Source organism: Peromyscus eremicus, chromosome 5, assembly GCF_949786415.1.
Source record: "Peromyscus eremicus chromosome 5, PerEre_H2_v1, whole genome shotgun sequence".
NCBI lineage: Eukaryota > Metazoa > Chordata > Mammalia > Rodentia > Cricetidae > Peromyscus > Peromyscus eremicus.
The window spans coordinates 98070933-98082975 of record NC_081420.1 but is presented as its reverse complement, the minus strand read 5'-3'; the positions used below and the strand labels follow the sequence as shown (position 1 = coordinate 98082975).

Here is a 12043-nt window from a genome sequence, read left to right as displayed (position 1 = left end):
CAACTGAACATGGCATAACAAGATGCAATAAGACTAGGCATAGTCTCTTACATCAAGGCTGGATGAGGCATCACAGTAGGAGGAAAAGGGTCCCAAGCACAGGCAAAAGACTCAGAGACACTCCCACCCCCCACTGTTAGGAGTCCCACAAAAACCTCAAGCTAAACAACTACAGCTCCTATGAACGCTGCTTAGTTGATTCTGTGGGCTATGCTATCCTGGTATCCTTGACCCCTCTGGCTTTTACAATCCTTCCTCCCCCTCTTCCTCAGAGTTCCAGAATATCATTAGTAATCATTTCATTGACTTTGTGGGGGTGGGGGGTGGGGGTGGTCAGCAGTTGTGTTTGGTTCTGTCCAGGTCTCTGAGCCATCCAGCTTCCAGTTCCTGACCATCCTGTTGGGCATGGGCTCCTTTCATGGCTTAGGCCTCAAGTTAGACCAGGCATTGGCTGTCCACTCCCATAAGCTCTGAGACACCATTGCTCCAAACATTGCAGGCAGGACAGATGTGGGTGGAAGGTTTTGTGGCTTAGTTGGTGTCCCAGTCCCACCACTGGGATCCTTGCCTGGTTACAGAAGATGGCAGGGCATATTTTATGTGGTTGGGAAAAAATGAGACATGGAAAATAAGGAAGTTTTTTGGGGGGAGAAATTTGGGGAGAAGTGAAGAGGTCAGTATTGTAAAAATTATGATTATATACAAAAGGATGTTTCAAGATTGACAGAAGGCAAGTTGGTGTAGCAGTATTTTAGAAGAGATGGGAAGAGATGGGATGAGTGGGCCTTAACAGAGCTTTCTGAAGCAGAGAAAGAAGAGTTTCAGGAAGCTGGAATGAAGCTCTAGGGAAGACACAGCCTTCTTTTGCTTTCTCTGTTGCTGCCTGTCAAACCTAGTCTTGCAGCACATCGTTAGGTCCTCTACCTTTTCTTTATCAGTCATTTTCTGCTTTTATTAATAAGGAACTTGATCCATGGGGACACCCAAGAAGGGATTGTAGAATGTAGGAAAGCATGAGACGATGGAAAACGATACTGATCTGATAGACAAGACCTAGAATTTTCTTCCAGTGTTATCACTCTTAACCTCTGTGTTATTGAGGTTGCCTTTTGTAGTGGCCTTGCCTTAGGAGAGTGTGGCTGGGATCATTTTTGATTGATGTGGTCTCATGTAGCTGTACTTTTCCCGAAGTTTTCTGACATAGACACATGTTCCTGTCTACTCTTCACATTCTTGATTATACAATTGGAATCTCTTTTACTATTTTTTAAATCTTATTTTAAAGTATATCCTGGACATTTTTTAATGGTCTATATATATGGATCTGTTTCCTTCTTTTACCAATGATAATTACACCTTCTGCATGAACCTTAGGTTATTTGACCTAGTCTAGAGATTTTTAAAGATCCTTCTAGAGCAGGGCATGCTGATGTACACATAATTCTAGTACTTGTGAAGTAGATGCAGGAGAATCAATAGTTCAAAGCCAACCTGACAACATATTGAGACCATATGTATAATAAATAGCTTTCTGACTATTTCCCTCCAGCATGGTTCTATATGACATCTTTTAATTTTTACTTCTTTTGGTAGAATATACTGCTATCCAGACTGGCAATAATTTGACAAAAGAAGTGTGTGAAGAAAAAAGGAGTATATTATTTGAACTTCAGAAGGACTTTTCCCAGGGAACAAGCTTTTCAAAAACTTCTATTATAGACCACCGACAGGAAAACCAGTTAACAGGAAGTGCAAAGGAGAAGATCAGTGCCACTGATGGAAGAGTTAAGATAGGCTCCATGGAAAGATATTTATTTAGTCAGACTCCAAATGTGTTCCAGAATCACACCAACTCCACTGGAGAGCAATGTCCTGATACCAAACTTACTAAGAATGAAAGAATTACTACAGAGGGAAGACCTCTGAAACACAAAGAGTTAGCAGACACCTCTCAAGTTAGTCAGCTTCTAGAAAGCTGTACTGTGGAGAAGCCTTACCAGTGTACAGAATGTGGCAAAGCCTTCAGTGTTAAAGCAAAATTTGTTTGGCATCAAAGACTTCATAATGGAGAGAAACCTTTCAAATGTGTGGAGTGTGGGAAATGCTTTAGCTATAGTTCACACTATATCACACATCAGACAATCCACAGTGGAGAAAAGCCTTATCAGTGTACGGTATGTGGAAAGGCCTTCAGTGTTAATGGGAGTCTAGTTAGACACCAGAGGATTCATACAGGAGAGAAGCCCTATCAGTGCCAGGAATGTGGAACTGGCTTTGGCTGTAGTTCTGCTTACATTATACATCAGAGAACCCACACCGGGGAGAAACCTTATGAATGCAGTGACTGTGGGAAAGCTTTCAATGTTAATGCAAAATTAATTCAGCATCAGAGAATTCATACTGGAGAGAAACCTTATGAGTGTGATGTGTGTGGGAAAGGCTTCAGGTGCAGCACTCAGCTTAGGCAGCATCAGAGTATACATACTGGAGAAAAACCGCATAGGTGTAGTTATTGTGGAAAAGGCTTCACTAAAAATGCAAAACTCATTCAACATCAAAGAGTCCACACGGGTGAGAAACCCTATGAATGCAATGAGTGTGGAAAGACTTTTAGTGCCAAAGGGAAGTTAATCCAGCACCAGCGAATCCATACAGGTGAGAGACCTTATGAATGTAATGAATGTGGGAAATCTTTTCGGTGTAACTCCCAGCTTCGACAGCATCTGAGAATCCATACTGGGGAGAAGCCATATAAGTGCAGTGAGTGTGGAAAGGCCTTCAACGTCAATGCAAAACTAATGCAGCATCGGAGAACTCACACAGGGGAGAAACCTTTTGAATGTAATGAATGTGGAAAGTGCTTTACTTCCAAAAGAAACCTACTTGATCATCAGCGAACCCATACTGGAGAAAAGCCATATCAATGTAAGGAGTGTGGGAAAGCTTTCAGTATCAATGCCAAGTTAACTAGACATCAACAAATACATACTAGGGAGAAACCTTTTAAATGTATGGAATGCGAGAAAGCATTCAGCTGTAGTTCTGACTATATCGTGCACCAGAGAATCCATACTGGAGAGAAACCCTTTCAATGCAGTGAGTGTGGGAAAGCCTTCCATGTCAATGCTCATTTAATTAGACACCAGAGAAGCCATACTGGGGAAAAACCTTTCCGATGTGTTGAGTGTGGCAAAGGCTTCAGCCTTAGTTCTGACTGTATTATACACCAGACTGTGCATACTTGGAAGAAGCCCTATGTGTGTAATATATGTGGGAAAACTTTCAGGTTTAGCTTCCAACTTAGTCAGCACCAAGAAGTTCATAGTGAAGAAAAATCCTAATAGATGAACAAAACAATAACAATAACAAACAAACAAAATACTCCTGTGTTTAATAGGAAATGGATCATGGCTCATCAATTATTACTTGGAAGAAAAACATCAAGGGGAATGAATATGGCAGTCCTCATTTGGAAACAATTATTTCTGTTTTCTGTTTTTAATCAAGGTTAGATGAGCAGCTGGAAAGTTATATCTAAAATAACTTAGTTTTATATCAGTAACCAGTCAGGAAATATGAAAGAAAACATCCTATCTCTGGCAGCATCAGGAAAAGTAGATTTTCTAGGAATAATTATTTTGTGGGACTAAAGAAAATTAAGAATTCTCCACTGAGGGAAACCAAAGTAAACAAAAGGGGTGGAGGGAAATTAATTTATTTCTGCTTATTTTTTTACAATAAGAGTGCATTACACTTCCTTTAAAAAAAGGGGGAGGGGTAACCATTTTTAAAAATTAATAGAAGTCTTTAAAAATACCAGATCCAGGGGCTGGAGAAATGGCTCAGCTGTTAAGTGCACTGGCTGCTCTTCGAGAGGTCCTAGTTTAATCCCCAGCCACCACATGGTGGCTCACAACCATCTGTAATGAGATCTGATGCCCTCTTCTGGTATGCAGGTATACATGCAGAGCACTCATAAAAGTATTTTTAAAAAATCAGATCCAAAGTAGAGATGAACAATAAGGAGAATATTGGCAAATTACTTAATCAAAAATAAACCCATATGTTTTGTTGTAAATAATTCCAAATAAGTATGAAATGTAAAGCATACACACACAAAAATGGAAATACTTTTGTAAAATTTGTGTTATAAAAATGACATTAACAGGCACTGCTTCAACATCACAAGCATTCTGAAAAAGTGTTCTGCCTTAGTAGTACCCCAAGGAGTGAAAATTCGTGAAGACATTTTTTGCATGTCACATTGAGTCTATGATATGCATATCCCCCAATACTCTGCAGCCCTCAGTGATTATAGATGCTGTATTTGCTATAGATGCCTGCCATACAAGTATAAAATATATTTAACAAAATAGCATGTTCCTATTTTGTAGTGTCTGAACTCTACAAACATGGCTATGTCCTAAAGGAATGTGTCTGCCTTGGATTTCAACTCCTTGTGGTCTTGGGTTCCATGAAAATGTTGGAATTCTCAAGATACTCTTTGAAGTCTCTTACCCACTTAAAAAAAAAATCTAAGCCTAATATTAATAAGATCACTTAAGCTGCCAAGAAGCTGAGTACCAGCAGTTGATTTCAATGTTGTCAACTGTTAGTGGGTAGTAAAGGAAGTGTTTTTCTACTCAAAACACTCCTACTACCAAATATTCGGGTTTCCATACCAGTTCCGTTGTCTGCAGACACCAACTGGATGCCCTCCAATTTATATCAGTTTAGACACTACTCATAATAAACATCCTACTGGTGAAATGGACAAGACTGCCTCAGCCCCTCCCCCTACCATCAGACACTCGTGATGAGTCCTATATTTCTGAATTGGCTACAAATTGAACCCTTCTGGGCTCAGTAATTTGCTATAGTAACTCACAGAACCTAAAGAGACAATTTACAGTTACCATTTAAAGAACATCGTGAATGTCACATTAATAGCCAGATGAAGAGATACTTAGAGCTGCCATGGAGTTGGAGTGCCTCATCCTGCTGAGCCTCGTGGTTAGGGCTTTTATGAAGATTACAGTATGTACCCATGATTGATGAAGTCCTTGACTGTTAGTAAGTTTCCTCTTCCAGAAGTCAACAGGGGTTGCTAAAAATTCAAACTCTTGTAGCACATAGTTGGCTCCTTTGACAACTAGCCCCAGTCCTGGAGCAAGCTGAGAGCCCAGCAATAAGTCACTTTAGCATAAAGAGATAACTGCAAGAGACTTAGTTTAGGAGTAACAGAAGATGCTCCTCTCATACTAATTGGGAAACCAAAGGTTTTAGAGGCTCTTATGCTAGAAACTGGCGAGAGACCAAACATTCTTATGCCACAGGCAGAAACCCATTTACTTGGTTTACATCTCCCTATATCTGGGGGGTTTTGGTGGTTGTCTTTAGTTCAGCAGTAAGCAGGATAAAATGGAATTACAGCAACATGAAAGCTATCGATTCTATGAACACAGACAAATATTAGGCAATGAAGAGTATCCGTGTTTTTCTTCCATATAGCAGTTCTTTGCAAAATGTCTTCATTTAAAACTTGTGTAATGGTTAGTGAGATGGCTCAGCAGGTAAAGGTGAAGCCTGACCCAAGTTTCAATCTCTAGAACCCAAATGGTAGAAAGAACAGAACTCACTCAAGTTGTTCTCTGGCCTCTGTGCATGCATGAAAATAATTAAATTTTAAAAACCAAAATACCTATTATGAAATTAAGCATTTTGATCATTTTGAAATGTGCAAATTGTCTTTAAAAATCTAATAAATTAAAAAATTATTGAAACTTCTATAACATGAGAGAATATATTTAAATCAGGGCCCTTTTTTTTTTTTTTTTTTTGAGACTACAATTAGCCTGAGGAAGTACTTGGGTTTAAATATCAGAGGATTTGGGGGAAAAAAATCAGGTTCTAGTGGGATACTTACTTCTTAACTTAAACATAAGATTATAAGAAAATAAAGATGACATTCAAAGTACTCTTAAGGAATATAAGGCTGAGGTAAAACAGTTGAGACAATTTTAGTTAGCAGTGTGGACCTGGCCTTCACTGAGCTGAAGTAGAATATAGCCTAACAGGGTTTGGACACTTGGGAGCTCTTTTCTTTTTTGGTTTTTCGAGACAGGGTTTCTCTGTGTAGCTGTGTAGCTTTGTGCCTTTCCTGGATCTCGCTCTGTAGACCAGGCTGGCCTTGAACTCACAGAGATCCACCTGCCTCTGCCTCCCGAGTGCTGGGATTAAAGGCGTGCACCACCAACGCCCAGCGGGAGCTCTTTTCTACAGGGCAGAGAACAGTGGGAAAGCAGTATATGACTTTCTGTGATCTTGTTGAGTTTTTATGAGGAAGCTGAGTCCTAGTAATTCTTGCTACACAGCACAATAAAACTACTTTATGCAGGGTGGTGGTGGTGCACACCTTTAATCCCAGCACTTGGGAGGCAGAAGCAGGCAAATCTGAGTTCGAGGCCTTCCTGGTCTACAGAGCGAGTTCCAGGATAGCCAGGGCTACACAGAGAAACCCTGTCCTGAAAAACAAACAAAAATGTACTTTGTATTACCCTGATATTACTATCAGCTAATAGTCTGAGTTGAGATGCAACATCTAATATCTCAGATGACAAATGTCTCAGACCAAGTCTCTTTGTACTGGTGTAAAAATATCCATGTTGATAAGTATAATATGTCATCATGAAAACATCTGTGTAGGATGAAGTGGGGGCAGACAGCATGGATAACAGGTTTTCTTGTTTGGGTGAGGATCTTTCCAAGGAATTCATGTTATACTCAGTGTCTTAGTTACTGATCTGTTCCTGTGAGAAGACACTATGGCCATGGCCGAGGTAACTCATATTCTTTATTTATCTTTAGTATTTAATTGAGGGCTTGCTCACAGTTTAAGTGGGTTAGTCCATTACGGTAGGGAGTGTGGTGGCATTCAGGCAGGCACTGTGCTGGTCAAGTAACTGAGGGTTACATCCTGATTGCAGGCAGAGAGACAATGGGCCCGGGATGGGCTTTTGAAACAAAGCCCATCCCCAGTGACATACCTCCTCTAACAAGGCCACATCTCCTAATCCTTCTCAAACAGTTCACCAACTGTGGACTAAGCATACAATATATGAGCCTGTGGAACCCATTTTCATTCAAATCAGGGCACCCAGTGTTAAGAAACGATGGGCATGTGTCATTGGTAGCCCATTTAAGTGGAGTAGAGAGCCCTTGGGACAAGACGTCATACTGGAGAAAGACTGAGTTTGGTGCTGCAGTCTGGACACCAGCAGAACACAGCAGTCACTGTGGAGTGGAGCAGGTTTGTGAGTCCACATGTGACCCCTGCCTGGGGTGGGCGTGGGTGCACCAAATACTACTGTGAAGCATTCTGGAGACTACAAGGAGTGTCACATGGATTTCTGTTGCTGCCAGCAGCTGGAGAAACCTGAGGGTCCTGGGAGACGTCCCTCCTGCCTTGCTGGACTGGCTTCCTACTGTGTGGAAGAATGGTCCTCTGCAGTTCTCAGCAGGCACAGTGGGTGTGCTTTAGGTACAAGGCTCTCTTTCTGCCTCAACCCAGAGCCACCAAGGGCAGCAGTACCCCTCCCTAGCTTCCTCTGCCCCAAGTAAGTTATCTCACCTGCTCATCCGAAAGGGAGAGTTCTGACAGTATGGAAGCTGTAACATAAACAGCCCCCCCCCCCCAGGAAGCTTCCAGCACACTGAAATGCACACAGAGCAGGGCTTCTTGGAGCCTATAGAAGGATCACACTTGAACATCGGCATGAGTAGGTCTGGGGACAAGATACACATGACTAACAGGGAGGATATGTCCCCTTGTGTGTTCTGTCCTACCTACAGTCACCTATGTGCACAGCACAGTCTGTTCTCACATCCTGCACAAACAACCATAACACTCACCCTCACAGACGTCCACACAGACGGAGTACCTGTCCAGTACATGTTTACATACATGCCCACAGGCTGTGGGGACAGAGGGGATACCTCCAATAGAGGCAGTCTCCCCTCTCTCCCCCTGGGGCTCTGCTTCTGGGGTTAGTAGGAGCAGAGTTCTGGCTTGTATAAGTGATATGACCCCTAGAGAAACACAATACTAACTATGAGGCAGATCTAAGGGAAGGCTCCACTCCTCCCACATCCACAGTCCTGGCCAGGCTCTCCTATATAGCCTGGCTATACAGGGATATCTCTGTGGCCCATCACCCCACACCTAGGAAAGTTTAGACCACATGATGTAGGCCACACACCTGCCGGGATAGAGCAAATGGCCTGGGTATGGGCTGCCAAGGCCACACAGAGACTAAATGTGGTATCCGGGAGACATCCCATGAGAAAGCAGGATCCTTAGAGGGGGTACTGATGCAGTCCTACCATCCAGAGTTTGCAGCTAGGCTCTGCAGGGGAGGGGAGCAATGCTTTTCTCATCTACCATCTGAGTGTCTTAGTGCTCCATGACATAGGCTTCCTAGAGTCAGCACCCCCACTCCATTGAAATAGACACTTTGGCTTAGGAGCTTGGAATCAAATTCGAACAGACCCAGGTTTCAGGGCACCTGGGAGGAAAGTGTGCATGGCTCACCTGTGAGAGCAGATTGTATCTGCCCTGTCCATAACAGCATCCCCAAAAGGCAAACAAGCCCTTCTAAAGAGCCCAGGTAACTGGGGATGTTACTGTCTTCTGGATTCTCATGAGGTTACAGGGGCCTGATGCTCAGGTCACCCTCAGTGTGCCTCACCTTCCCCTATCTTCTCTCTCTGTGAGCATCTCCTCTCCACCTTTGTCCATCCTCCTTTCTTACAGACCTCCCCCCTTGCTCTCTCTCAGACCTCCTTGTTAGTAGTCTCCCATCTCAGTCCCTAGTGGCCCTAACTGTTTGCAGAGCTGACTCAGAGAGCCAGGGACTGACAGGGGCAGGCATCTCATCTTCCTAAGGCTGCACAGGGTCCTAAGTGGATGACACACCCTTTTTCTGGTGGCTGGTAGAATGTCCTGTATGCTGAGGGGTGAGGGGTAGGGGCATGTGACAAGAAGTCTGCAGAGCATATAGAAACTTCTTAGGGCCCACTCAGCCTGGACCCTGACCAGGTGTTTATTACAGATACCTGGGGGTATCTTTGTTAAAAATGAGGCCTCCTTTCCTCAGCAACCCTTTCTTGATTCTGTGACCTTCCACATGATGTCTTCAGATTCTTCCATTTTGAGATCTCATCTTAGTTATGGTTACTATCACTGTGATGAAACACCATGACCAAAAGCAGCTTGGGGAAGGAAAGGGTTTATTTCATTTACACTTCCGGGTCACAGTCCATCATGAGGAAAGTCAGGGAAGGAACTCAAACAGAACAGGAATGCAGAGGCAGGAACTGATGCAGAGGCCATGAAGGGGTGCTGCTTACTGTCTTGCTCCTCATGGCTTGCTCAGCCTGCTTTCTTACAGAACCCAGAACCACCACCCCAGGGGTGGCCCCACTCACAATGGACTTGGCTCTCCCACATCAATCACTAAGAAAATGCCCTACAGGCTTGCCTACAGCCCAATCATATGGAGGCATTTTCTCAATTGAGGATCCCTCCTCTCAGATGGTTCTAGCTTGTGTCAAGTTGGCATAAAAACTAGCCAGGATAGATCTATGGAATAGAGCATCTGGACAGGATAGAGACTAAGTCCCATTGGCCTCTATGGCCCAGGGCCCAGCTCATGAGAGGATACCCAATCTGGTTCTTAGTCACTTTGCTTTCAGACAGAGATAAAACTGTGGAACTCCCCCTAGACAAGTCTGTATTTCACACCAGTAGTTTCTCTACAGTGTTGAATTTGCCAGCAATAAGCCTTGCCCACAGTGCCTAGTCAAGATCCTCTCTTCTGCCCCTACCCTGCTTGACCCCAGGCTCAAGCCTGATGGGAGCTGCCTACCCCCAGAGACACAGCTATTGGCTAACCCACTTCAAGATAGATGGCTAATTTGCTTTTGTTGATAGGCCGTCCAAAGAATGTCCCCTCTCAAAGAGTCACAGGTCACCATTGTTGCACTGTCTCCAACTGAGTGTCCTTTGGGAGGCTAAAGAGTTCATGACTGTCCTCTGATAGAATCACCCAGATTCTCCTTTGTCGGATGGATGGATAGGAGCTGTGTGAGACTGTGCGTCTAACTGGATCATCTGTCCCCAGCACTGAGGGCCTTCCTGGACTCCTGGTACCCTGACTTGCCTACAGATGCTGCCTTTGCTCACTTGCTTCCTGGGGCCTCTTCTGCAGCATGTCCATGTAGATGAGAGCTGAAGGCATGGCCTGAAGGGGCCCCAGGCACTGGGAGCCCAGGACAACTCAGGTAGTTCACCAGTCTCTGACCCCACTAAGGATTTTATGGGGCTGTAACAAAAAGATTGTAAGGGAGTCAATCCAAGGAAAAGTAATAATGACAACTCACAGTACGCAGGAAACAATACTTTTCTGCATCTCATACTGTGATTTGAGTCCTGACTGATGGTAGCAAAGACAGGGGCTGCATCTGGTCTCACATCTGTAAGAAAATTTCCCAGAACCATCGTTAGCATCTATTTTATTCTTGAGTAGGTAGACAGACATTCAGACAGAAACAGGGGTGGGGGTGAGCCAGCAGAAAGACAAGGTTCCGTGAGTGTTCTGCAAGCATGAGCACCAATAGATACTCATATCTGGCTGTAAAAAAGTCAATGGCAGGTGGCTGTTCTAGAAAGCAGGTTGGTGGTTGTCACCAGGAACTGCCATCACGTAGGCATTGTCTCAAACAGTCAGACTGTGGCACCACCCCACGTTAGCTTCAAGTCTGTAGGGCTGTGAAAAAATTGAGCCCAGCTGGTTTATCCCCCCAGAGAGTCAGAGGACAGTTGGGGGGAAATATTTAAAAACTCGCAAAAGCATTATTTTTACCTATATCCTACTTTTTGGATATCACATTTCTTTGTACACAGCTGAGGTAGAAGTGTCTCCATATCTCCAGGTCCTGTTTTACTATGTGCAAAATGGGGTGGTGGTAGGATCTACTTCCCCAGTGTGTTATCTGCTGCACAGTGGTGTATACACACAGACGTGTGCACACGTGTGTGCTCATGCAAAGTCAAGCTCCAAGTCTCTCTCCCATTGACATAAAGGTGTGCACACAGACTCTGTCACTGACAGATCCTCCACAGAGCCCCACATACACAGACTCCCAGAAACACACATAATACACACCATGGCCCCAAAGCATGCCTGGTCTGCTCTTACAACTTCAGCCACAAATACTGGCCAGGAGTGCCGCCTTGAGTACTTCAAAGGAGCCATCCCTACCAGCTGGTGACATGGTATAGGACCTTAGTGGAGTGTCTCAGGGATACCATTGTGTAAAGTGACCCTCTCCTGGGGCTCCTGGGAGTTGGCCATGGATAGAGGCGAGCCTTGCCCCCCTCCATCATACCTTGGAGAGAGAAAGGAACAGGACCCTTCCTTCCCTTGGCCACTTGTGCTGGCCTGAGTAGTTACAAACCATACACTATGAGACCTAGAAGGGCCACACACCGTGGGTCCAAATCCTTATTTTACTTACGGAGAAACTGAGGCCCAGGGATGGATGGGACATTCTCTTGTCACACAGCCAATCAGTGGCTCATGGGTCTCTAATCCCAGGTGGGGGAGAGATCCGATGAAACATTCCATCCTGCAGGAAGCTCCTTAAACAGGAAGGCCGACAACTCAAAATAGCTTCAGAAAGTCCCTAAAACTGACCAAATTCACTAGGCCCCCTCCATGCCGGTGAGCAATAAAAGTTGAGAGTCCCCTTCAGACAGAAGGAAGCTGAATTGCAAAGAAGACTCAGACCAGACCAGCTGCCTGGAAGAAGCAGGAACCACCCAAGCTGTCTGGAAGAGGTGTAGGCCAACTGCGGTACCTGGTACCTGAAAGGACGTTCTCCAACCTGCTGAACCTGCCTGCAGGCTGTGCAGTGGGCTCCCCCTTTCCAGTTTGGTGAGCCGTCCCCACCCTCGGGTGGGCTTTGGTGGTGCAGCTGCCTT

At 44.4% G+C, this 12043-nt stretch overlaps 1 protein-coding gene across 1 annotated transcript in view; it reads left to right on the top strand.

Moving 5' to 3' along the window:
• Znf23 (zinc finger protein 23) overlaps positions 1-4777 on the top strand; it is an 11947-nt gene extending 7170 nt beyond the window's left edge. The window contains exon 4 of the mRNA XM_059264009.1: positions 1594-4777. Coding sequence (XP_059119992.1) covers positions 1594-3341 — 1748 coding nt within the window. The 3' untranslated portion in view covers positions 3342-4777. The remainder of the gene's footprint in view (positions 1-1593) is intronic.
• Positions 4778-12043: the final 7266 nt, after the last annotated feature.